Raw genomic sequence first — 26,259 nt, 5'->3', positions numbered from 1 at the left:
ATAGCACAGCCCCTGTTATTGTCATCTGCTGCACTCTTACAGTACAGAGGTACGTCGACCATGTTCTATGCCCCGTTTTGTTGACCTTAATGGCAATCCGTCCTGGACTTACCTTTCATAAATGCTGCCAGATACCTCCATAATTAATAATGTTTTGATCATTATAGGCAAGTCGGGATTTTGATGATTTTACATGCCAACTGGACACAATTTGGCACGATATGCCTCAGGAGGACATCCAGTCATCAACCAGTACCAGGCTGACTAACTACTCGAATAAGGGCCATAGGAGGACCAACGCATTAATAACTTTCTCAATTTGTGAAGCTTTTGCCCATTCACATTGAACATAAAATATGTGAAATAATAGTGAGACCCATACACCACCGGATAATAAATTGGTATCTTTCTATAGATGACATCACATGCTCTGTAGATGAAACACCCAGACTCATCCAACCAGTCCACAACTATATAAACAAATTCCACCGAAAAATAAAATTCACCATAGAAACAGAAGACGACAAAAGGCTTAATTTTCTTGACCGCACAATATTCAGACACAACAACCAACACCAATTCTCCATATTCAGGCAAGTGACCACCACCAGTACAGCCATTCACAAACATTCTAATCATCCAGAATGAGATGAGGAAGTTTCATATCAGCGCACGCTCTGCTGCAGAGTGAAAATCTCATTCTGGAAACATCCCCCAGGCTGTGGCTAAGCCATGTCTCCGCAATATCCTTTCTATCAGGAGTGCTAATTCTGCAAGGTCCCGAGTTCGAGTCTCGGTTCGGCACACAGTTTTAATCTGCCAGGAAGTTTGATTCTAATCATCCGATTGCACACAAACTAGCCGGTTTCCAATATATGCTACACAGACTGGTCAAAACTCCACTCACTGAAAACAACTATAACAATGAATTACAGACAATCAGACAAGTAGCTTAGAGAATGGATATGATACAAACACTGTAGATAAACTGGACCATAAAATTAAAACAAAATGAAGAAGGACACCCACCAGACAAAAGCAAAGGTCTTCCCACCAACTCACAAACACACAGAACACATGTATGAGGACACATGAACAAAAAACACCCACAACAACAAACAAGCGGTTCACTCTGACCTACAACAAAAAAGCAGCCCACAGAATAGGCAACATACTCAAAAAACAAGGGCTAAAAATAGTCTAAAGGACAGACAATTCAACACAGAGAAAACTAATAACAACCAGCACACACACACAAAAACACAACACACCTGATATTTACTAACTAACACTTCAGGACTGCAAATCAGTTTATATAGGACAGGCAAGCAGAAACTCTAATACCAGATACACAGAATAAAAGAGCATTGAAAAGCAACAGCTGTCATTCCGCATTTGCTGAACACCTTATGGACAAAAAACATAGCCCAACAGACATCAATACTGACTTGAAAATTCTCAAATGCACCAACAGCCCCCCACAAAAAAATTATAATTGAAGAAAACTATCAAATAAAAAAGCCAGAGTTGAAGGAAACAAATAATACATGAATACACAGCTCTCTGCAAAGGAATTCTGTTCTCTCCCCTCAAAGAATTATTAGATAACCCCAACCTCCAGGACCGCCCCCCATCCCCCCACCCCCCACCACCGCCACCACTCACTCACATAGACACATAAATACATACACACTCACAAAACTAAAAAATATAATTAAAGAAATAAAATAATAATAATAATGAAAAATCCTCAAACTTTCTGTCTCTCTCTCTCTCTCTCTCTCTCTCTCTCTCTCTCTCTCTCTCCCTCTTTTTCAGACACACACACACACACACACAAAACAAAAACAAACAAAATGGGACATACACCCCTGAAAGATTCAAACCAACTGTCAGGAACACCTTCAACTGTTCCACTGTCCGCCATCTTATTTTTACACCTTCAACTGCTCCACTGTCCGCCATCTTGCTTTCATAACTGGTAAATGGTGATACACTGACAGTGACAGGTCAATGTGAAGAAGATGAGGAAAAATTAAAACAGAGGTGAAATATAATGTAAATAGACACCCACCCACCCCCCACACACCCCACCCCCCACACACACAAACACAATCTTCCATATAGAATTAACTAATATCAGGCATAACAGCCATAACAGTTTCCCAATCGCAATTTTTGCTTAAATAATTTGTCTACATTAAGTTGTATATGGTTGCAGATTACAAACTGCGAAAGAAAACAGGCACTATAAAGACATAATACATCAGGAAAAACACACCATGTGGTAAAAAGGTATGAATACATAATTTTATGTGTTCTTCAAAAATCTGTAACTAAGATTTTCAAAACAAATATTTACATGTACACAAAGAGTAAAGAACATTCTTTATCTTTGACAGCCATAAAATTGAAGCCCACTGATGGTGCTGCCACTGCAGTGAACCATGTTTGAGATAAATACAAAATTGGGTGTGAACTTTTAACATTGCAGCGCGTCAGCAATCGTGAATAATTTAATGATCGTAAAGAATCCGCCTTGATTGCAAACTGAAGCCGGATGTTGACCAATTTGCAATCGAGGCAGATTCTTTATAATCGTTACACAACTGTGTTTTGCTAAAGGCAGACCCAGTCTAAAAACATATGTATTGTACATACAGTATTTACTCAGCTGCTTAACACAAACTCAGAATCATTAATTAAGTGTTATATTTTCTGCTCAACGTACTTAAGTCATTTATTTTCATTACTCATTTGAGTCGTTTATTAAATATGGTAATCTCAGAAGATAATTCGCGTATATCTGGTACTTTGGTATATTCGTTGCTGCATCTGTAAATCCCGAACTCCGGCTTGGATTCTAGGAATTCCGGGCACTTAAAGAGGCTTCGTCTAAATAATTCTTGGTGTATGTAGCAAATAATGTATGATGTTTCAGCGAGGTTCGGATTACACGCTGAATTGCAGAGTACAACGTAACTCGGTGCTTCAGACAGTTATCGACCAGAGAAATGTAACGGCATGCCAGCTCTCATCGCCAGTTTTGTGTTTAATTGCGGTATTTAACGTTTATGGCTGTAATTTACATTGATGTAAGTTGGAAACAAAGTTCAGTTGCTAGAAATAAAGCTACTTATTGCTAGAAATAAAACTACTTACGTTGTCAGATGTGAACAGGCTTACAGCTCCAGATGACAGGTCAAAAATACATAAATAAATATGAGTAAATAAGCTTCTTATACATTCTTGCTTATACCGTCTTATACCTACCCCCATGAACCATGGACCTTGCCGTTGGTGGGGAGGCTTGCGTGCCTCAGCGATACAGATGGCCGTACCGTAGGTGCAACCACAACGGAGGGGTATCTGTTGAGAGGTCAGACAAACGTGTGGTTCCTGAAGAGGGGCAGCAGCCTTTTCAGTAGTTGCAGGGGCAACAGTCTGGATGATTGACTGATCTGGCCTTGCAACATTAACCAAAACGGCCTTGCTGTGCTGGTACTGCGAACGGCTGAAAGCAAGGGGAAACTACAGCCGTAATTTTTCCCGAGGACATGCAGCTTTACTGTATGATTAAATGATGATGGCATCCTCTTGGGTAAAATATTCCGGAGGTAAAATAGTCCCCCATTCGGATCTCCGGGTGGGGACTACTCAGGAGGATGTCGTTATCAGGAGAAAGAAAACTGGCGTTCTACGGATCGGAGGGTGGAATGTCAGATTCCTTAATCGGGCAGGTAGGTTAGAAAATTTAAAAAGGGAAATGGATAGGTTAAAGTTAGATATAGTGGGAATCAGTGAAGTTCGGTGGCAGAAGGAACAAGACTTCTGGTCAGGTGACTACAGGGTTATAAACACAAAATCAAATAGGGGTAATGCAGGAGTAGGTTTAATAATAAATAGGAAAATAGGAATGCGGGTAAGCTACTACAAACAGCATAGTGAACGCATTATTTTGGCCAAGATAGATACGAAGCCCACACCTACTACAGTAGTACAAGTCTATATGCCAACTAGCTCTGCAGATGATGAAGAAATTGAAGAAATGTACGATGAAATAAAAGAAATTATTCAGATAGTGAAGGGAGACGAAAATTTAATAGTAATGGGTGAATGGAATTCGAGTGTAGGAAAAGGGAGAGAAGGAAACATAGTAGGTGAATATGGATTGGGGCTAAGAAATGAAAGAGGAAGACGCCTAGTAGAATTTTGCACAGAGCACAACTTAATCATAGCTAACACTTGCTTTAAGAATCATGAAAGAAGGTTGTATACGTGGAAGAACCCTGGAGATACTAAGAGGTATCAGATAGATTATATAATGGTAAGACAGAGATTTAGGAACCAAGTTTTAAGTTGTAAGACATTTCCAGGGGCAGATGTGGACTCTGACCACAATCTATTGGTTATGACCTGTAGATTAAAACTGAAGAAACTGCAAAAATGTGGGAAATTAAGGAGATGGGACCTGGATAAACTGAAAGAACCAGAGGTTGTACAGAGTTTCAGGGAGAGCATAAGGGAACAGTTGACAGGAATAGGGGAAAGAAATACAGTAGAAGAAGAATGGGTAGCTCTGAGGGATGAGGTAGTGAAGGCAGCTGAGGATAAAGTAGGTACAAAGACGAGGGCTGCTAGAAATCCTTGGGTAACAGAAGAAATATTGAATTCAATTGATGAAAGGAGAAAATATAAAAATGCAGTAAATGAAGCAGGCAAAAAGGAATACAAACGTCTCAAAAATGAGATCGACAAGAAGTGCAAAATGGCTAAACAGGGATGGCTAGAGGACAAATGTAAGGATGTAGAAGCTTATCTCACTAGGGGTAAGATAGATACTGCCTACAGGAAAATTAAAGAGACCTTTGGAGAGAAGAGAACCACGTGTATGAATATCAAGAGCTCAGATGGCAACCCAGTTCTAAGCAAAGAAGGGAAGGCAGAAAGGTGGAAAGTGTATATAGAAGGTTTATACAAGGGCGATGTACTTGAGGACAATATTATGGAAATGGATGTAGATGAAGACGAAATGGGAGATACGATACTGCGTGAAGAGTTTGACAGAGCACTGAAAGACCTGAGTCGAAACAAGGCCCCCGGAGTAGACAACATTCCATTAGAACTACTGACGGCCTTGGGAGAGCCAGTCATGACAAAACTCTACCAGCTGGTGAGCAAGATGTATGCGACACGCGAAATACCCTCAGACTTCAAGAAGAATATAATAATTCCAATTCCAAAGAAAGCAGGTGCTGACAGATGTGAAAATTACTGAACTATCAGTTTAATAAGCCACGGCTGCAAAATACTAACGCGAATTCCTTACAGACGAATGGAAAAACTGGTAGATGCGGACCTCGGGGAGGGTCAGTTGGGATTCCGTCGAAATGTTGGAACACGTGAGGCAATACTGACATTACGACTTCTCTTAGAAGAAAAATTAAGAAAAGGCAAACCTACGTTTCTAGCATTTGTAGACTTAGAGAAAGCTTTTTCAAATTCTAAAGGTGGCAGGTGCATAATACAGGGAGCGACAGGCTATTTACAATTTGTATAGAAACCAGATGGCAGTCATAAGAGTCGAGGGGCATGAAAGGGAAGCAGTGGTTGGGAAAGGAGTGAGACAGGGTTGTAGCCTCTCCCCGATGTTATTCAATCTGTATATTGAGCAAGCAGTAAAGGAAACAAAAGAAAAATTTGGAGTAGGTATTAAACTTCATGGAGACGAAGTAAAAAGTTTGAGGTTCGCCGATGACATTGTAATTCTGTCAGAGACGGCAAAGGACTTGGAAGAGCATTTGAACGGAATGGACTGTGTCTTGAAAGGACGATATCAGATGAACATTAACAAAAACAAAACGAGGATAATGGAATGTAGTCAAATTAAATCGGGTGATACTGAGGGAATTAGATTAGGAAATGAGACACTTAAAGTAGTAAAGGAGTTTTGCTATTTAGGAAGTAAAATAACTGATGATGGTCAAAGTAGAGAGGATATAAAATGTAGACTGGCAATGGCAAGGAAAGCGTTTCTGAAGAAGAGAAATTTGTTAACATCGAATATAGATTTATGTATCATGAAGTCGTTTCTGAAAGTATTTGTTTGGAGTGTAGCCATGTATGGAAGTGAAACATGGACGATAAATAGTTTGGACAAGAAGAGAATAGAAGCTTTCAAAATGTGGTGCTACAGAAGAATACTGAAGGTGGATAGATCACGTAACTAATGAGGAAGTATTGAATAGGATTGGGGAGAAGAGAAGTTTGTGGCACAACTTGACTAGAAGAAGGGTTCGGTTGATAGGACATGTTTTGAGGCATCAAGGGATCACAAATTTAGCATTGGAGGGCAGCGTGCAGGGTAAAAATCGTAGAGGGATACCGAGAGATGAGTACACTAAGCAGATTCAGAAGGATGTAGGTTGCAGTAGGTACTGGGAGATGAAGCAGCTTGCACAGGATAGAGTAGCATGGAGAGCTGCATCAAACCAGTCTCAGGACTGAAGACAACAACAACAACAACCGTCTTATATACAAGGATGCTTGTCAGAAGGTTATGGTTTTCAAACCAACATTTCTGTTGCTGACTGCTTCACTTTGTCTGGTGAAACCGTCATAAATCTTAACTTCATGATTACGAAGATGAAACGTAGATGATGAAGTATGTATGCTCATTAATATAACAGTGTTTTCCTTGTAACCAGGAACAGTATTTTACATCTCCTTGAAATGGCGTAATCTCTCTCATGCGGCAACATATGATTTCCTAAGAGTTTATGTTTCATTGTGTGTTTTAATTTACGTGTATGATTACATTCATTGGAATATTGCATCGCATACTCCGAAGTTAAACATTACCAAAACAGCAAATATTAGAAAACCAGTGAGATGATCCCAGATTACACAACTACGGTGGATACAATCCATTGACTAGTTGTTTAGCAGTTGTGGTTATAAATTTCTCTTTAGTTTACATTCATAAAGCACTGTGGAGCATTTTATTTAATGTGAACAAGGGTAGGAGATATTACGTTACCAAAAAGTGTTTAAATTGGGTTGTATGCATTAATTAATCACAGCGTACAAGCGCTGTAAACATACGAACCGCTATTTTCCCGTCACTTTGTTTGTTTTTATCTCATCGTGAGCGTTATTCTCAGTGTCAAACGTGATTGTAATTCTGTTCCATCAGTTATTGGGCTAAAACTGGGTCATGGCAGTACTCCTGTATTAGCCATTTGGTGTTCTTCGCTGTATTTGTTTTCATTTTCACGTTAAGATTTTTGTGTACAAGTCTGTGAACAGGTGAGCATAATTTAATAGTTCGCTCATACTCCACAAAGCGTCGTAATAAATCTCCTTATTTAAACAGTAATTTAATTTTCTCTATTTCTCTTCTACGATATGAAACATAGTAACAAAATTTTATTTATATCTCGTATACGTGAATATTTTCTCTCTTTAATACGATTTTTGTCCCAAAGTAAAATTTATTGTTCTTTCCATATATACTGCCAATAAGTATACTCTGCACCGCGAAAAATGGAAGACTACTTTCAAGACAGTTTCAGAAACACCTCCTCTACATACGCTCCCTTCAGTTTACAACTGTTGACATAACTCCAAAACATATAAGCATGTGCATCTATATCTACATCTATATTCCTCAAGCCACCTGACGGCGTGTGGCGGAGGGTACCTTGAGTATCTCTATCGGTTCTCCCTTCTACTGGTATTTGTTGAAATTACGAAGTGAAAGTTAGTTTTTGTTTCACCGGCGTATTTGGTATGTAAAATTAGTCTGATGGATGTAATATCCACCTCCAATGCAATCTCCATCTCATCAAGTCAAATTCCCACACATACTGATGTTTGCCTTATAAAAAATAGAGTGCCCTGCCACACAAAAATTTCCTACATTCGAGACTGTATTACACATTAATTTTCGCTCCAGGTACGACATTTTTTGTGTCTTCTCTTTGAAACATTGTCTTCTACGCCTTGCGGGGCAAATTTTTTGTTCTGAGGATACGTTGCTGTCACATGTACTTATTAACAAATTCGAAAGTTTTTGAATGTTTGCAATTCTCTTTGATGTGAACAATGAATTGTATTACATACTGTCCTCATTAAGGTAATATTCTGCTAACAGATATTTTCTGACTTACGATTCCATTTACAGAAATGTGTCGAATGTCTAAAACCAAAGTCGAAGATCCACTTTGCCCGTGCAGTGATAACGACACACTGCCGCTATGAATACCGAAGTGGTACTAGTACTATGTTTCATCTTTAAAAACAGACGACATTATTAACGTACGAAATTATTCGAAACTAATTGTTCTCATTTGAAGACAGCTCACCTCTGGCATCGATATCAATCTTGCTCATCAACATCGTAACCTCGCCTTTCTCTTAACTTCTTAGTTCTCCTGTGATTGGCTCACTGAGATTTTGTCATAGTCGGAGTTCTAACTTTCATTCCCAGATCAACTCACAAGATTTCTTCAAGCTTTTTCTACAATAACTTTAGTACAATAACTGGTACCTCAGTGCGTACAATCGCTCCTCTTCTTTCTCCAGAAAGACGGGAGTTGTTATTAAATGAACAAAAATTAAACTCTTTTATCACTTTCATTGAATTATCGTATAAAAAATTCACACTTTTCACTTAGTAGAAGATGTTGGCGTACTTAAATCTAGGTATCAGGTCTGCTGGCAGGCACTTTGACTGCCGCATATCTCATGTTAACTTTGTAGGTTTTACCTGTAACAAGTATTGGACCACAAAACGAAAATGGCACTGAGACATTGTTTTTTTCCCACAGTAAGTTATCATGCATGTTATCGTCATCTCCGGCAAACCTCCCTCCAACTGCGCCACAAATCTTTCATTTCATTAGAACTGTTCTCATCTCCAACTAGTTTACCATTCCACTATTGGCTAACTATGAAGTACCTGCCATTATTTAAACAAACCTGGGACGCTGTGTGACACATTTTACAATATACATTTACGTAGAGTTACATTAAAATTATACAATAATTAATGGTTTTTACTTCCATTATGTCTAATAACAGACGTTCAAAGTTAATAACTTGGATTCAGGATTATCAAATTTTACGAAACATGTTTGAAATAGGGCATTCGCCGTTAGACATTATAACGCCTTAAGGTAACGAACTACGTCATATTAATAAAATACCGTAAACAAAAATCTTACACTATCAATCATACCAGAGAATTCCTGTTTGTTGTCGACTGCATAATCAAATAATAGTTTCCCCAAGAACATCCATTTGTATTTTGTCGTCCGCAAACTTGTTTGATGAAGTTCCACACATTTTTATCCTGAACAAGCAACTACATTTCCGCCTAACAAATGCAAAATAAAATCATTTGAACCTGTTTATTGTAGTCAGTCTTGGTCTCTCTGTCGATCTCTTTCCCTCCCTGTTTCCCTTTTTATTTCAAATTTTTATTCATAAATTTTCATACAACACCCAAATTTCCGTTAATGATAGAAACAATTAAAGGCTTCCCGTAAATTTAATGAGATTAAATCGTGCCGTCCATAATTTGTGGCATGGAATTATGTATTTGTTATCTCACTTCTTTATTAAATTTCATGTGAAGGTAGTAAAGAACACAGAAATCGACATTTCACAGGCATACGTGAATATATTTATAGAAGGCGGCGAGCCACTGCAGGGTGATAAGGTTTCGACAGGACATGTTGCCGGAAACGATGAAAATCCGATGGAAGAAAAGTCAGTTCCTACCCACATTGGTTTAGAGGGTTCTTAGCGTATGTAGACCTTCTGCGACGTGAAAAGCGCTCAGAACGACTCTGAAAGAGAGGTCTGCTGCGCAGTATATCCAGAGTTCCTTGATTCCATAACGTAGTTATAGTGATTTATTAACCGTTCAGTTTACAATGAATTATTTCAATAGTAATCTAAAACACACATTAGAGGATCAGACCTCATTAGATGATGTCCACTGATATAAAAAATATACATTCACTCATTTGCCAACCTGAGATTGTCTTATGCGACCTAGGTTGTGGTTATGTTCGTAAGGTGGGAAAAGGTGCCTTTTTATGTCTTGGCGCGCGTTCCTCTAGGACCTCTGACATCGTCCATAGCGGAAGGACACGTAGGCCTACATGAACGTTCCCCAATTATGTTAGCCCCAGAGCTACAAAATACTCACACCATCCCGGAAGGCGTGCCGGTTCCAGGGTTCGGTGTGGGACGGCGGTGGGGTGGGTAGACTGCTGTGGCCTGTTGTGGGGTTGTGAACCACTGAGGACTACGGCAGAACGAAGACGCTACGTCGTTTCCAGGTCCTCAGTTTAATAATTACAATACAATACAAGTGCTTACACAAGTATGGACGCATTTCTGGACATTGCACCAAGTGTTCGAAATAGTTTGTCAGTAGTTACCAGCTGATTACGAGTATTTAGGACAGAAACACCGAGGTTACGTGTCGCTTAGGCAGTGAGTTTTCGTGTGCGAAGAAGTATTACTTTGACTGTGAAATTATCTAGAAGGACGATAATTTCGCATTCTCAGGTCGAAATGTTGCAACGTCAAGAAGGTTAAGAGATTCTGGCGCTTGGCTCTACACTCGCGTGATTTTCGATGAAGGAGCAAGCCAGGTCCGTACTTTCCCCAGTGAAAAACACAGACAAACTGGAAAAGAAATGGTGCAGAATACCTTTTATAGGGACAACAGCAAATAGCATAAGTAACATCTCGAAGGCAAAGGGTTTCTCTGTGTTTTTCTATGTCCCGCAGACAATAGGTAGTGTCTTGTTTAATGAAAAAGAGAAACAACAGCTATCACAGAAAGTGGAGTTAATAAAATCACACGCCGTGATTGTAAGTCTTGCTACTTTGGACAGACGAGGACGTCAATCTGTACCAAGCTTAAAGAACAGCACAGAAGCTGGAGACTGAAAACGACTGATTCAGCCTTTGCAAAACTTTGCCTGAACAATAACCACAAATACACAATAGATGGACACGTCTTACCCACAGAGGAAAAGGGAGCCAAATTCAACCAATTAGAAATTTTAGAAACTAAAAGACAGATGCGTATATCCCCACACCTATTATTAAACGAGCAAACTCAATTCAATTATTCACCTCTTTTAGATGAGATCATAACCCCAGAATAGAAGTAAAACTTTGGGCCTCAGTCTACGGTAGTTAAAAAGTTCTTGGCAGATGCATAACTTTAGTCTGATCATTTAAGTGTAATTGCTGAATGTGTCATATTGCACGTAATTCGTTAAAAATGGTCGTTGATGTAATTGTACATTAAGCTATGAATCGATAACTTAAGAAGTTGAGATGATTATCTTTGCCTGCTCATCATGTCTATCTATGCATTATTATCTTTGGGAATCAGTAATGCACTTGAATATGGGCTTATAACCCGAAAACTAGGTCGTGCAATAGTATAAATGTGAAACAAGGCCAAAAATAAAGTTTGTTTAGTTAATTAAAAATATATACACATATACCTAAGGCAAAAAATATTGAAAAATCTCTTAAATCTGACATACACCAGAGTGAAAGATACACACTGATCAGCCAGAGCATTAGTCTAACGACCTACAAAACAATCTATTAAGTAGAAAGTTCTCTCTAGTGGGACGTACGGAACTAGATGTTACTATAGTTTGCTGTATTCGTAAACACTCCAGATGAATTTATCACTCCACCCTTAACTATGTTGTGGGATACCACTTTCTTCCACCAAACCTTTCATATGATACAGAAAAACTGAAATTGAATAAATTATACGACTTCTGTACGAAGCACAAAGAGGCCACAAATGGTAAAACGTACTTCAAACAAATGGCTAGTCTGTGCCTTGTATCAACTGGCTTTCTCCAGTTCGTTGTGCACTTCTCGGTGCTACGTTTTTATCAGGCGATGCAGTTCCTCGAAACATTCTACTGACTGGTTTGAGCGGCCCGCCACGAATTCATTTCCTGTGCTAAGCTCTTCATCTCAGAGTAGCACTTGCAACCTACGTCCTCAATTATTTGCTGGATGTATTCCGATCTCTGTCTTCCTCTACAGTTTTTGCCCTCTACAGCTCCCTCTAGTACCATGGAAGTCATTCCCTCATTTCTTAGCAGATGTCCTATCATCCTGTCCCTTCTCCTTATCAGTGTTTTCCACATATTCCTTTCCTCTCCGATTCTGCGTAGAACCTCCTCATTCATTATCAGTCCACCTAATTTTCAACATTCGTCTATAGCACCACACCTCAGATGCTTCGATTCTCTTCTGTACCGGTTTTCCCACAGTCCATTTTTCACTACCATACAATGCTGTACTCCAGACGTACATCCTCAGAAATTTCTTCCTCCAATTAAGGCCGGTATTTGATATTAGTAGGTTTCTTTTGGCCAGAAATGCCTTTTTAGCCATAGCGAGTATGCTTTTGATGTCCTCCTTGCTCCGTCCGTCATTGGTTATTTTACTGCCTAGGTAGCAGAATTCCTTAACTTCATTGACTTCGTGACCATCAATTCTGATGTTAAGTTTCTAGCTGTTCTCATTTCTACCACTCCTCATTACCTTCGTCTTTCTCCGACTTACTCTCCAACCATACTGTGTACTCATTAGACTGTTCATTCCGTTCAGCAGATCATTTAATTCTTCTTCACTTTCACTCAGGATAGCAATGTGATCAGCGAATCGTATCATTGATATCCTTTCACCTTGTATTTTAATTCCACTCCTGAACCTTTCTTTTATATCCATCATTGCTTCCTCGATGTACAGATTGAAGAGTAGGGGCGAAAGGCTACAGCCTTGTCTTACACCCTTCTTAATACGAGCACTTCATTCTTGATCGTCCACTCTTATTATTGCTTCTCGGTTGTTGTACATATTGTATATGACCCGTCTCTCCCTATAGCTTACCCCTACTTTTTTCAGAATCTTGAAAGCTTGCACCATTTTATATTGTCGAACGCCTTTTCCAGGTCGACAAATACTATGAACGTGTCTTGATTTTTTTTTACCCCTGCTTCCATTGTTAGTCGTAACGTCAGAATTGCCTCTCTCGTGCCTTTACTTTTCCTAAAGCCAAACTGGTCGTCACCTAGCGCATTCTCAATTTTCTGTTCCATTCTTCTGTATATTATTCTTGTAAGCAGCTTCGATGCATGAGCTGTTAAGCTGATTGTGAGATAATTCTCGCACTTGTCAGCTCTTGCCGTCTTCGGAATTGTGTGGATGATGCTTTTCCGAAAGTCAGATGGTATGTCGCGAGACTCATATATTCTACACACCAACGTGAATAGTCGTTTTGTTGCCACTTCCCCTAATGATTTTAGAAATTCTGATGGAATGTTATCTATCCCTTCTGCCTTATTTGACCGTAAGTCCTCCAAGGCTCTTTTAAATTCCGATTCTAATACTACATCCCCTATCTCTCCTAAATCGACACCTGTTTCTTCTTCTATCACATCAGACAAATCTTCACCCTCATAGAGGATTTCAATGTATTCTTTCCACCTATCTGCTCTCTCCTCTGCATTTAACAGTGGAATTCCCGTTGCACTCTTAATGTTACCACCGTTGCTTTTAATGTCACCAAAGGTTGTTTTGACTTTCCTGTATGCTGAGTCTGTCCTCCCGACAATCATATCTTTTTCGATGTCTCCACATTTTTCCTGTAGCCATTTCGTCTTAGCTTCCCTGCACTTCCTATTTATTTCATTCCTCAGCGACTTGTATTTCTGTATTCCTGATTTTCCCGGAACAAGTTTGTACTTCCTACTCTTATCAATCAACTGAAGTATTTCTTCTGTTACCCATGGTTTATTCGCAGCTACCTTCTTTGTACCTATGTTTTCCTTCCCAACTTCTATGATGGCCCTTTTTAGAGACGTCCATTCCTCTTCAACTGTGTTGCCTACTGCGCTATCCCTTATTGCTGTATCTATAGCGCTAGAGAACTTCAGACGTATCTCGTCATTCCTTAGCACTTCCGTATCCCACTTCTTAGCGTATTGATTCTTCCTGACTAATGTCTTGAACTTCAGCCTACTCTTCATCACCACTATATTGTGATCTGAGTCTATATCTGCTCCTTGGTACGCCTTACAATCCAGTATCTGATTTCGGAATCTCTGTGTGACCATGATGTAATCTAATTGAAATCTTTCCGTATCTCCCAGCCTTTTCCAAGTATACCTCCTCCTCTTGTGATTCTTGATCAGGGTATTTGCTGTTACCAGCTGAAACTTGTTACAGAACTCAATTAGTCTTTCTCCTCTTTCATTCCTTGTCCCAAGCCCATATTCTCCTGTAACCTTTTCTTCTATTCCTTCCCCTACAACAGCATTCCAGTCGCCCATGACTATTAGATTTTCGTCCCACTTTACATACTGCATTACCCTTTCAATATCCTCATACACTTTCTCTAGCTGTTCATCTTCAGCTTGCGACGTCGGCATGTATACCTGAACTATCGTTATCGGTGATGGTCTGCTGTCGATTCTGATTAGAACAACCCGGTCACTCAACTGTTCACAGTGACAGACCCTCTGCCCTACCTTCCTATTCATAATGGATCCTACATCTGTTATACCATTTTCTGATACTGTTGATATTACCCGATACTCATCTGACCAGAAATCCTTGTCTTCCTTCCACTTCACTTCACTGACCACTACTATGTCTAGAATGAGCCTTTGCATTTCCCTTTTCTGATTTTCTAGTTTCCCTACCACGTTCAATCTTCTGACATTCCACGCCCCGACTCGTAGAACATTATCCTTTCGTTGATTATTCAATCTTCTTCTCATGGTAACCTCCCCCTTGGCATTCCCCTCCCGGAGATCCGAATGGGGGACTATTCCGGAATCTTTTGCCAATGGAGAGATCATCCGGATACTTCTTCAACTACAGGCCACATGTCCTGTGGATAGACGTTACGTGTCTTTAATGCAGTGGTTTCCATTGCCTTCTGCATCCTCATGTCGTTGATCATTGCTGATTCTTCCGCCTTTAGGGGCAATTTCCCACCCCTAGGACAAGAGGGTGCCCTGAACCTCTATCCGATCCTCCGCCCTCTTTGACAAGGCCGTTGGCAGAATGAGGCTGACTTCTTATGCCGGAAGTCTTCAGCCGCCAATTTGGGCAGTGGCGGGGATCGAACCTGGGACCGAAGACGTTTTGACTATGAATCAAAGACGCTACCCCTAGATCACGGACCCCAAATTTTACACACCACTTAAGCTAAATTATCCTAAGGACAAACACACACATCCATGCCAGAGGACTCGAACCTCCGCCGGGACCAGCTGCACAGTCCATGACTGCAGCACCTTACACCGGAAACATTCTCGCGGCATACGAAAATATTGGAAGAACCTACCTTCGTCAGACTCCAGATCAGTACACAGACGATGATATTCTCCTAAGATTTTTCTCTTCCTATTAATGTCGTGCACCCAACGTCTCCTCTTCTCGGTGCCATTTCGTATCGCTAGTGTTGGAGCTACTCATTTCAGCACTTTTAAAAAAAAATTTTAAAAATTTAAACAAAATAAATAAAAAGAAAGGACACGCACAAAGATCCCTAGTGAAGGTTCCAAATCGTCTAACGCCAACACAGTCGCGCTACGCATGCAAGCTTAATAATGGGGTTCGGCCCTTGTCACAGTGTAACAGCTGACGCATCAAGAGCCGCTGCGGCCAGCCGTTGCCTGTGTGGCGTCCCTGGCCGCTGACGGGCCCGGCCACCCGCTGCGCCGTCTGTCTCAGCGGCAGGCCGGATTCTGTCTGGCCACGCCTTTTTACACCGCTTCATGACGATCATGTTTCCCAATAAAAGTGGCATTTTTCAGTAAGATATTGTGCCATGTCAAAAGGGCAGAAGTGTGATGGAGATGTTGGAGGAACACAGTGGTGGGTTCCAATTGATTTGCTGGATCCCCCCAGCTCGCCAGATCTGAACCCGTGAACCCGATCGAATACATCTGGAATGTGACTGAACGTGACGTAGGATTTCATCGCCTGCCCCCTCCGAATTTACAGGAACTACTTGTCTTGTGCGTACAGATGTAGTTCAGTTCTCTCCAGAGGACTACCAAGGTCTCGCTGTTTTCCGTGCCATAGGTGGACATACCGCCTGTTAGGTAGGTGGGCAAAATGCTCTGGCTGATCAGTGTAACTTTTCTTGAATTCGTCGTAAATATGACAACAAACAGCGCAAAAAAAGAAATGTAATTCAAAAGTGACCTAAAGAAATGACGTCACAGCAGATATTAATATTACGTGACTGCTCACAAATCACTATTACAGTGTACAGAAGAGATTTCGTGTGTGTGTGTGCAAAAGTCATAATATGCGAGCAAAAAATGAAGCACTTTGGTGGTTCTTTTTACGTATTTATTGTTGGTATTTGTTTTATTATGTAAAATTGGAGTTATTATTGTTCTTCCTTCTTCAATAATGGTATAAATGGCACTGAGCACTATGAGACTTAACTGCTGTGGTCATCAGTGCCCTAGAACTTAGAACAAGTAAACCTAACTAACCTAACGACATCACGCACATCCATGCCCGAGGCAGGATTCGAACGTGCGATCGTCGCGGTCGCGTGGTTCCAGACTGTAGCGACTAGAACCACTAGGCCACACCGGCTGCCCTTCCTTCTTCACAACTGGAAAATTGTTTACGCCGTGAACTCAGTTGTCTTCACAAAGCTAGTTTTTCCGAAAAGCTGTTTTTATATGAAAAGACACCACCAACACGTTCTCAATATTCCAGATATAGAAATGAAGTTTACTATGGTAAAACTCAAATTTGATCTCGTAATACCCGTTAAACGGAGATCAAAAAAACTTATTGAATTCAACTGAAATGAATGTGGGTTGATATTAAAAAAAACTGACTACTATCGCGGTTACAAAAGAAGAACCGCTAATCAAGAGAAATCTACATTTACATTTATTTTTAATTATTTGCGAAAATTAGCTAATATTAAAATATTTGTTACAACTCTAGGCCGTTATTATTTAGAACTAAGTCGTTGACGTCTGCGCCAGTATTCCCTTATAAAATTTGCATAAATCATTAACATATATATATATATATATATATAAAGCACTCCGTCTTCAGGCCACGAGTGGCCTACCGGGACCATCCGACCGCCGTGTCTCCTCAGTGGAGGATTCGGATAGGTGGGGCGTGGAGTCAGCACACCGCTGTCCCGGTCGTTATGATGGTATTCTTGGCCGAAGCCGTTACTATTCGGTCGAGTAGCTCCTCAACTGGCATCATGAGGCTGAGTTCACCCCGAAAAATGGCAACAGCGCATAGCGACCTCGATGGTCACCCATCCAAGTGCCGACCACGCCCGACAGCGCTTAACTTCAGTGATCTCACTGGAACCGGTGTATCCACTTCGGCAAGGGCGTTGCCCATATATACAGGCTGGTCAGAAAATATCTGAAATGCTTGTCATGATGTTGCAGGGCAAATTGTACTGAGACATAAATGTTAAGAACAAAATGCGATACGTTGCGCCATTTCCGAGCTATTTAGCATTGAAGTTAGCCAATAAGGTCGTTGCACGCGCGAATTCCAGTTTCTGCTAACCAATCAAAGCACTCGTTAGGTAACACCGCCCCTGGCAAGCCGCTTGAATGTGAGCGCGCGACGCCCCGATTGGCTAACTTCAATGCTAAAAACTCGGAAACGATGCAACGTATAGCATTTTTTCCTTAACATTTATGTCTCTGTACTATCTGCCCTACAACATCAAATATCACGACAAGCGTTTCAGACATTTTCTGGCCACCCTATATATGTTACTTCATGAATATGGGAGTTCTTACAGTACTTTTAAGTAATATTTGATTATATTTAGCCTTAATTAAAAGGAACAGAGATTACAATAACAGTCACAGTTCATATTAGTTGATTACATAGTCTTTTCGATTTTTCTGCAATAATATTTATTTCGTTACAACGTCAGTGTTGTTAAATTTGCGAAATTCGTCAATATTTGGTTTTTTCACGTTATGTGGCGTACCATCACAGTCCCTCTAAAATGACCTGAAGTGAACTTCTATAAAGTCGGTGCCTATTTGCAGGTACAACGTGGTGTTCCTGTGCGTGACGTATCTGGTGCCTGTGACGGCGATGGCGGTGTGCTACGGCCTTATGGGCCGCGAGCTGTGGGGGGACCGCGGCATCGGAGAGAAGACGGCGCGGCAGCAAGAAGCTGTCCGCTCCAAGAGGAAGGTGCGTCACGTAGTCACACTAGAGGAGACGGTAGTCCAACGTTTGAAATCTGGCAAATTTAAAGCAGTCTATGATCAAAAATTAAAAATCTTTTAGTTTATATCCAATTTCGATCCGCAGGATGGGCAAAAAAGTAGCTTCACGCACCCTAAAGGGGGCAACCCAACGTACATCATTTGCCCCAAACGCACATGTTCTAAGCTGAGCTACCTATCTTAGCGTGCATTATTTATCTGTCCAGTTTTACTTTGCCCACTCTGCATACAGCTTGATTCAGCTGACCCTGCCGTTGCGTTTTATGCAACCTGCAGCACCCTCTAATACCATGCACAAGATTTTCATCTTCTCTCACAAGTTACGTGCAAAGTATTAGTCCTACAGAAAAAATGAACAGAAGCTTTATGTAGGAAATTTAATGCAATTCGCCGCGCGGGGTTAGCCGAGAAGTGTGAGGCGTTGCAGTCATGGACTGTGCTGCTGGTCCCGGCGGAGGTTCGAGTCCTCCCTCGGGCATGGATGTGTATGTTTGTCCTTAGGATAATTTAGGTTAAGTAGTGTGTAAACGTAGGGACTGATGACCTTAGCTGTTAAGTCCCATAAGATTTCACACACATTTGAACATTTTTTTAGAGTAGGTAGGTAGGTGGTTAGTGTTCAACGTCCCGTCGACAACGAGGTCATTAGAGACGGAGCGCAAGCTTGGGTTAGGGAAGGATTGGGAAGGAAATGGGACGTGCCCTTTTAAAGGAACCATCCCGGCATTTGCCTGAAACGATTTAGGGAAATCACGGGAAACCTAAACCAGGATGATTGGCGACGGGATTGAACCGTCTTCCTCCCCAATGCGAATCAAGAACATTTTTTTAATGTAATTCATTTTTTATATTGGGATATGTTTTCACCAGAGGCTGTACTTTTCGAATTAATAAAAAAAAGTACAAAAGCTACCTTCAGCTGCGTTTTTGTTGGATATGTCGATAACTGCGACCTCTAGAGAAAACGTATTCCAGTACTCGATACGTTGGTCCGTCCCATTCTAAGCATTCATGGTGGTGTCTGTTGTTCTATATCGTATCTCCCTACCACTTTCGCGCAACGACGCTCTGAGCGTGTTTTTTAGGGAATTGACTAGTTTGAATCTGGGACCTGTTGCTGGTAAGGAGACATGACATGTAGAATTCAGAGGAGTTCAGTGAGACTAGCGATGATATAACCAAATACGTAATGATTTCAGCGTCAACTCCACTGCACTCCCTGTAAAAGAATCTTAATACTAACTAAATTTAGTGGAAGGGGTTCAAGGCTTTCCTATTTTTAGTTAGCTGGTAAAATAACGTCGAAAAAGCAATTAAGTTTACCACTGGAAATTATATTCTACTCACAAAACATCGTTTATAAATTGCACTATTGATAAAAGGAAATGTTTTAATACAGGATGGTAAAAACCAACTGCGTTCAACAAAAATGTGAACGAAGATTCCCTGAGTGGGTTTCCAAGTTCTACAGTCGATCGAAGGATGACCTATGCCATATCACATCTATAATCTAGGTTTAATTTAAGTTTCACAAAAGAGAAAACTATCAAAATGGTCTACAGTGACCCTCAATTATCTTTAATTACTTATATAACTTGTCGTAAATTACAGTGGCTGATGTGGCTTCTAGTAACTACATAACAGAACAATCATCGCGTTTCACATTTTTACTTCAAGTGACAAATGTGAACACCATGAGCTTTAATAGACGATCGACATCAATATTACGCAAAAAGGGGCTGTAACAGATGAGACTTCTGCAGTTCTGATTGAAGCCTTCTGCGCTCAAAAATGCGGCATCGCGTGCGTTCATTACCTCGTCGGTGTTTACGCAGCGTCAGGGCGGCAGCGGCCGGCGCAGCAGCCATCCAGCTCGCCGACTCGGAACTAACTCTCTCCTAACTTCTCCTTACTACAATTTACCGAAATTGGTTTAAAAAAAACTATCTGGCTGTGTTTTCATCTGACCAATCAGGATCTCAATGTTAACCTTAAGCTCCGCCTACAAAAATTCTGTCTATCCAATGAGAAACGTTATACTTTTCGTGGTGGGGCAATGTTTTTAAAGTCTTCAACGTAACAGAGACGCGAAAAAGGCTCACGCTAGAACTTGCAGCTGGTGTGGACCTTTTAGCGCTGTCGTAAAATCTATACTGTTCTTCTGGAGGGCTCTAGCTTTTAACATGGACTAGGGGGTGGTCCTTGACGTAACAGAGACGCGAAAAAGTCTCACGCTAAAACGTGCGGGTAGTGTGCCCTAGTGGTTAGCTGGCGACGTGGGTGTCCAGTCCGTCCCTTATCGTAGGGCCTTCTAGCTTAACATGGTTCTGCTCTCGGCTTCTGTTCTCGTTTCTCCCCTCGGAACTGCATTTGTCTCACGGTGGGAAGGTATGACACACATTTAGGCATTCTTGTGTTACTCTGTGGTATTCCATTTGCTCACTCGTTACTCGTATTACTTTGGTTAATTTAATGTCACGATTTATTCTGAGCTATGTGACATACTACTGGGTTTGCTTATCATGTCAGAGTTTTCATGGAAGGTGTTGGATATGCCTGACACCTTACACCATTATGAAATTTTGTTGCAGATACGGGACAGATATTTCGAATAGTGCATTGTTTCATACAAAAAGTTCTGTTCATTTTTGTGCAAGTCTAATAGTTTGCAAGTAGTAGGCGAGAGAATATTAAAATCTAGTGCAAGATTTTTTAAGGTGCCCCATGTCGGTTAAGACGCATAGAGTAGGAGCAGCTGAATGCCCTTGTACCCTTAATTTAAGATATGTCTAGAAAAGATAAAACGAATATGCATATCAGTCGGAGTACTAAAATAATATACACAGTATTGGGAGAATTTCTGCTTCTTACTCTGACCTGCTCCTACTCCGAAGCATTAACGTACACGTTCGTTTTACTCATTTAACATAAAACATTATGTAGAATCGTACTCCATAAATTGATCCATTTCATTATGACCTTTTGTTGCAGATACAAGATAGATATTCGGAATATTACATTCTTTCTACTGCAGTGGTTATTTGCCTGTACAGTCTTTATTTGGAATATTGATTAATTAAATTCACTTATTTCGAGCTTCTGTGGAATAGCAAAAATTATGGAAGTCTCTCAAAAATAACTGTATTATGATCTTTTGTTGCAGACGAAGGCAAATATTCCTGTTATAGAAACAGTCGTTACTTGCACTTACAGTTTTATTTTGCCACTGGGTACTGAAACTCACACATTTGAAACTCCTGACGAACAGCACGATTTATTTAAGTTTTTTTTTAATAACTGCTTCAGTTCAGTCCTAAGAATCTGACAGAAGACGCTCCTTTTGGCTTTAGTAACAGTAAAGGCACCAGAACGGCATTTCTGGTGCGGGGCTTGATAATAGCAGCAAGAATTAAGACAAATCAAGACACTTTCATAAGATTTGTTGATCTGTAAAAGACGTTCCTCAGCGTAAAACCGTGCAAGCCGTACTGCAAACCGGGTGACATATAACGTCTGCAAGAATCAAAATGTAAAACAAGAATTGAAGCCCATGGACGAAGTACTCAGCTTAAACAAGTTCTAAGACAGAGATGGAGTTTCCGTTTCTCTTGTTCAATCTATACATCGCAAAAGCAACAGCTGAAATAAAAATATGTTTGAGGAGTGGGAGTGAAACTGCAGGTGAAATGATATAAATGATAAAATTCGACAATGACAGTGTTATCTTCAACGAAATTGAGAAAGAATGACAGGACCTGTTGGCTGGAACGAGTACAGAATATGGTTCAGTGTAAACCACAAAAAGACTAAAGAAATAAGGAGTAACTTAAATGAGATTAGCGTATAAACCTGACATTGAAACTGGGGACAGCGAAGTAGTTGAAGGGAAGAATTTCGCTATCTTACAGGCAGAATAGCTCGTAACGGACAGCACAAGAAGCTACAAAGCAGAGTATGATAGACAAAGTGTGAATTCATGGCCAAAAGAAGCGTACTAACATCAAACACCGGCATTAATTTAAGTAGGTAGTTTCTGAGACTGTACTTTTGGAGTCCAGTATTGTACGGGCGTGAGTCGTAGATTTCGGGGAAACCAAAATGAGGAGACTCAAAGCGTTTAAGGTGTTATAGAAGGATGTCGTACATTATTTGGGCAGATCAGATAAGAAATGAGGAACTTACTCGAAGAATCGGCGTTGAAATAAATATGTGGAAAACACTGACGAGAACAAGGAATGCGATTATTTGAAGTTAAGACATTATGATATGAGTAGAGGGTGTCGCAGACAATAATAGTTGTAGGGGAAAGCAGAGATTGGTATATCTCACAATTAATTGAGTGTATTAGCTACTCTGAATTGAAGAGATTAGGACAGGAGCGCAATTCACAATGCTTCGCATCAAACTAAAGATTGATGACCCCACCCTCCCTCATTCTAAAGGATAAGTTTCCGCCTTGTCAATATTATTTGTGTCATACATATTTCCACTTCCGACTGCCACGACTTGCGAGGTCTTGGTACTCACTAAATATGGAGATTGCCCCCTTCAAATGATTAACACCCGAATCAACCATTGTGAAGGTGGTGACAGCTTTTAATGTTAGTAACGCTCCGGTATGCTTATTTTCCAATACCATTGTTACCTATATTTCTGGACCCGGATTTTGATTTCATATTTAGTGCAATTCCATACTAACTTCTACATTATCGAACACAAAAAGCCCCCTTCCAACGTCATTTACGGCACTAAAGCCTGTTACAGCTAATAGCTTGTTCTACTGAAACTTCCCGTCAGAATAAAACTGTGTGCCGGGCAGAACTGGCACGCTGGATCTTTACCTTTCGGAAGCAAGTGCTCTACCGAATGGGCTACCCAAACACGACTCACGACAACTTTTCGTATCCTTACTTCAGCCAGTATCTCGTCTCCTACCATCCTAACTTCACAGAAGTTCTACGAAACTGGAGGGAATATCACACATAGAAGACATGGCTTAGCCACAGCCTGGAGTGTCTTTCCTGAATGAGATTTTCACTCGGCAGCATAGTGTGCACAGATATGAAACTTCATGAGTGGTTAACGCCGTGTGCTGAACTGAGACTCGAGCTCGGGACCTTTGCCTTTCGCTGGCAAGTGCTGTGGCTAAGTCACGTCTACGTAACATTCTTTCCTCCAGGACTGCTATCCCTGCAAGTTTCCTAGGAGAACATCTGTGATGTCTAGAAGGTAAGAGACGAGGTATCAGCAGAAGTACAGCTGTGTGGAGGCGTCCTGAGTCCTGCTTTGGTAGAGCACTTTACCGCGAAAGGTAAAGGTCCTAAGTTCAAGTCTCTGTCCGGTATACCGTTTTAATCTGCCAGAAAACTTCATATCAGCGAACGTTCCGCTGCGGAGTGGAAATCTCCTTCTGCACCTCGTGCTGCTATCACCACTACACTACCATGGAAGACGTTTGGTGCCAGATAATATCGTCAGATGGGTCCAGTCCATAGCTGGAAACATCATTCGTGCCTCGCCACCCGCTAAAGCCATTTTATGTGCTCCTATAGCAGTTAGTTAGTTCTTTTTTTTTTCTCAACGTCCCTACTTACTCAAGCTATTCTGGATTTTCTTGGATACTTGCGTTGCTGGGCTAGTAAGTATCGACCAATTATCCTTAACTATGACACTACTGTTTTTCCTCGAAAACTGTTGTCTTTGCGAAATAGCTACCTGTTCGTTTGCAGAGCACTCAGATATTCCTTCAGGAGTGTGATATAGGATGTTTCAAAAAAAATACATTCAATTTCACAGCACTATATCTCCACGTCAACGAAGATGGAAACACCAGCACCCGAAACCTGCTACACGAAGTGTAGCTAAGTACACTATATCACTGACCTTAAAAGCAAACGTTTCAAAAAATACAAAAAAAGTTGGGGACAACAAATTGGAGCAGTTTAAGAACCGTACAAAATATAGGTTAGTTAAAGTGAAGCAGAGTGAAAGGAGAACACATTCGATGAACTACGAGTATTATAGGAGAGACGGGTCAGCGCGCCTGACTGCCATGCAGTGGGCGCAGGTAGGATTCTTCGACGGGTGGGAGATTTTCTCCGCTCGGAGACTGGGTGTTGTGTTATCCTCATCATATTTTCATCATCATGCACACGCATGTCACCCAATGTGGAGTTAACTGAAAAATCTCGCAACCTAGCGTCCGGACTTGGGCAGGTGGGGAATCCGTGTCATCAGTGCCATACGATCATTTCAGTTGCTGTCGTTGTTATGGTCTTCAGTCTGTAGACTGCTTGATCTCTAGCTCTCCATGATAGGTTATCCTGTGAAAGCATCTTAATCTCTGAATAATTATTACGACCTACATCCACTTGAAGCTGCTTACTGCATTTATGCCAAGATCTCCCCCTACAATTTCCATCTCCCACAACTCTTCTACTCAACGTCACTATTCTTTAATGTCTCAGGAAGTGTTCTACAAACCATTCTATTTCTTTTCTTCAAGTGTTACCATAAAATTTACTTTATTCTCCAATTTCATTTAGTAACCCATTACTAGTTATTCTATGTACCCATGTAAACTCCAGCGGTCTTCTGTAGCACCACAGTACAACAGCTTCTATTCGCTTCTTGTCTGAACTGCTTCTGATCCACGGTCCACATCCATCCTAGACCACACTTCAACTACCCACAAAAAGACGTCCTAACACTTACATTCGTATTAGAGCAGAGATTCACCGTGGGTTTGCAAGGGTACCGCCAAATAAGTAAATGCGGACGAATTGTCTGGCGTAGAAGTAATTTTGTTTACTGGCCATTGTGTACAGATTGGCCGCCGAACTTCAGCGCCAGTCTAACGCGTGCTACATTTACTGTGTGATCTTTTCCCGAATTATTTTTTACACCCATTAACCTTTCCCTGCCCGACAAGACTTAAAAAGTCGAGTCCTGTTTTCAGTGTCATAAAATAGCGTGGTGTTGATTTCATGCATTGGCGTCCTGTCGGAGTGTCGAGTCCTTCTGCTGCGGCAGAGCAAGCTTTTTAGCTGTGATAGTTCAACATCTCTGCTCACAGATGGCAGTAAAACACTGACAGCAGTACTCCTGTGTTGGTCATTACGCCATAAGAGCTTACGAGCACTGCTAACGTGAACGGAGAATGTTTTTCATACCTACTTCCATACGAGCTACGTTAGCCTGATCGCATACGATGATTACATCTAAACGGGACTCAAAAGTCCCCTTTTGTTTTTGTACATAAATTAAAAAATATGTAAGTATAGCACTACACTTCCAGTTTTTAGTTGCTTTGGCGATATTTTCCTCAGAATTTAAACATTTTGGTACAGTATTAGACAGTTTGGGCAGAAAATGGTTAAATATTACTTCTACACCAAAAAATCTGTTCTTTCGACTTAATATGTGATCCTGTATCTCAGGTCGTTTAGGAAGGCAACTGCCTCGTGATGACTGGGTGTTGTGTGATGTCCTTAGGTTAGTTAGGTTTAAGTAGTTCTAAGTTCGAGGGGACTGATGACCATAGATGTTAAGGCCCATAGTGCTCAGAGCCATTTGAACAATTTTTTTTTTTTAGGAAGGCAGCGGTAGCTCGCGCCGGCCTGGTGGTGCAGTTGGATGGTTCCATTAAACGCTGTCAGTGACATTATTTTCACAGTGGCAGGGTACAAGTTCATCATAGTCCAGCCAATCCGCAGAAAACATTTATAAATTATAGAAGGTGAGTAACTGCCTATTCAAAGTTCATGGTGAAAAAGATATCGTTTCCAGGTTTCGTAACCTCCTGAAACTGTGTGGGGTGCTGCACAGAGCAACATGCTCTTATGAATTCTGAATTTCAGTTGGCATGTCTCAACAACAACGTGTGTAACTGGGGAGACTGGGACTGTCTTAGTTCTGGCCTAGGCTG

The 26,259-nt window shown here is 40.9% G+C and overlaps 1 protein-coding gene across 1 annotated transcript in view; it reads left to right on the top strand.

The window, feature by feature from the left end:
- LOC126341035 (tachykinin-like peptides receptor 86C) overlaps nt 1-26,259 on the top strand; it is a 145,508-nt gene that overhangs the window by 3,430 nt on the left and 115,819 nt on the right. Inside the window, exon 2 of the mRNA XM_050001747.1 lies at nt 18,147-18,297. Coding sequence (XP_049857704.1) covers nt 18,147-18,297 — 151 coding nt within the window. The remainder of the gene's footprint in view (nt 1-18,146; nt 18,298-26,259) is intronic.

Source organism: Schistocerca gregaria, chromosome 1, assembly GCF_023897955.1.
Source record: "Schistocerca gregaria isolate iqSchGreg1 chromosome 1, iqSchGreg1.2, whole genome shotgun sequence".
NCBI lineage: Eukaryota > Metazoa > Arthropoda > Insecta > Orthoptera > Acrididae > Schistocerca > Schistocerca gregaria.
Note: the sequence above shows the minus strand (reverse complement) of the source record. Positions and strands in the feature narration are given on the sequence as shown.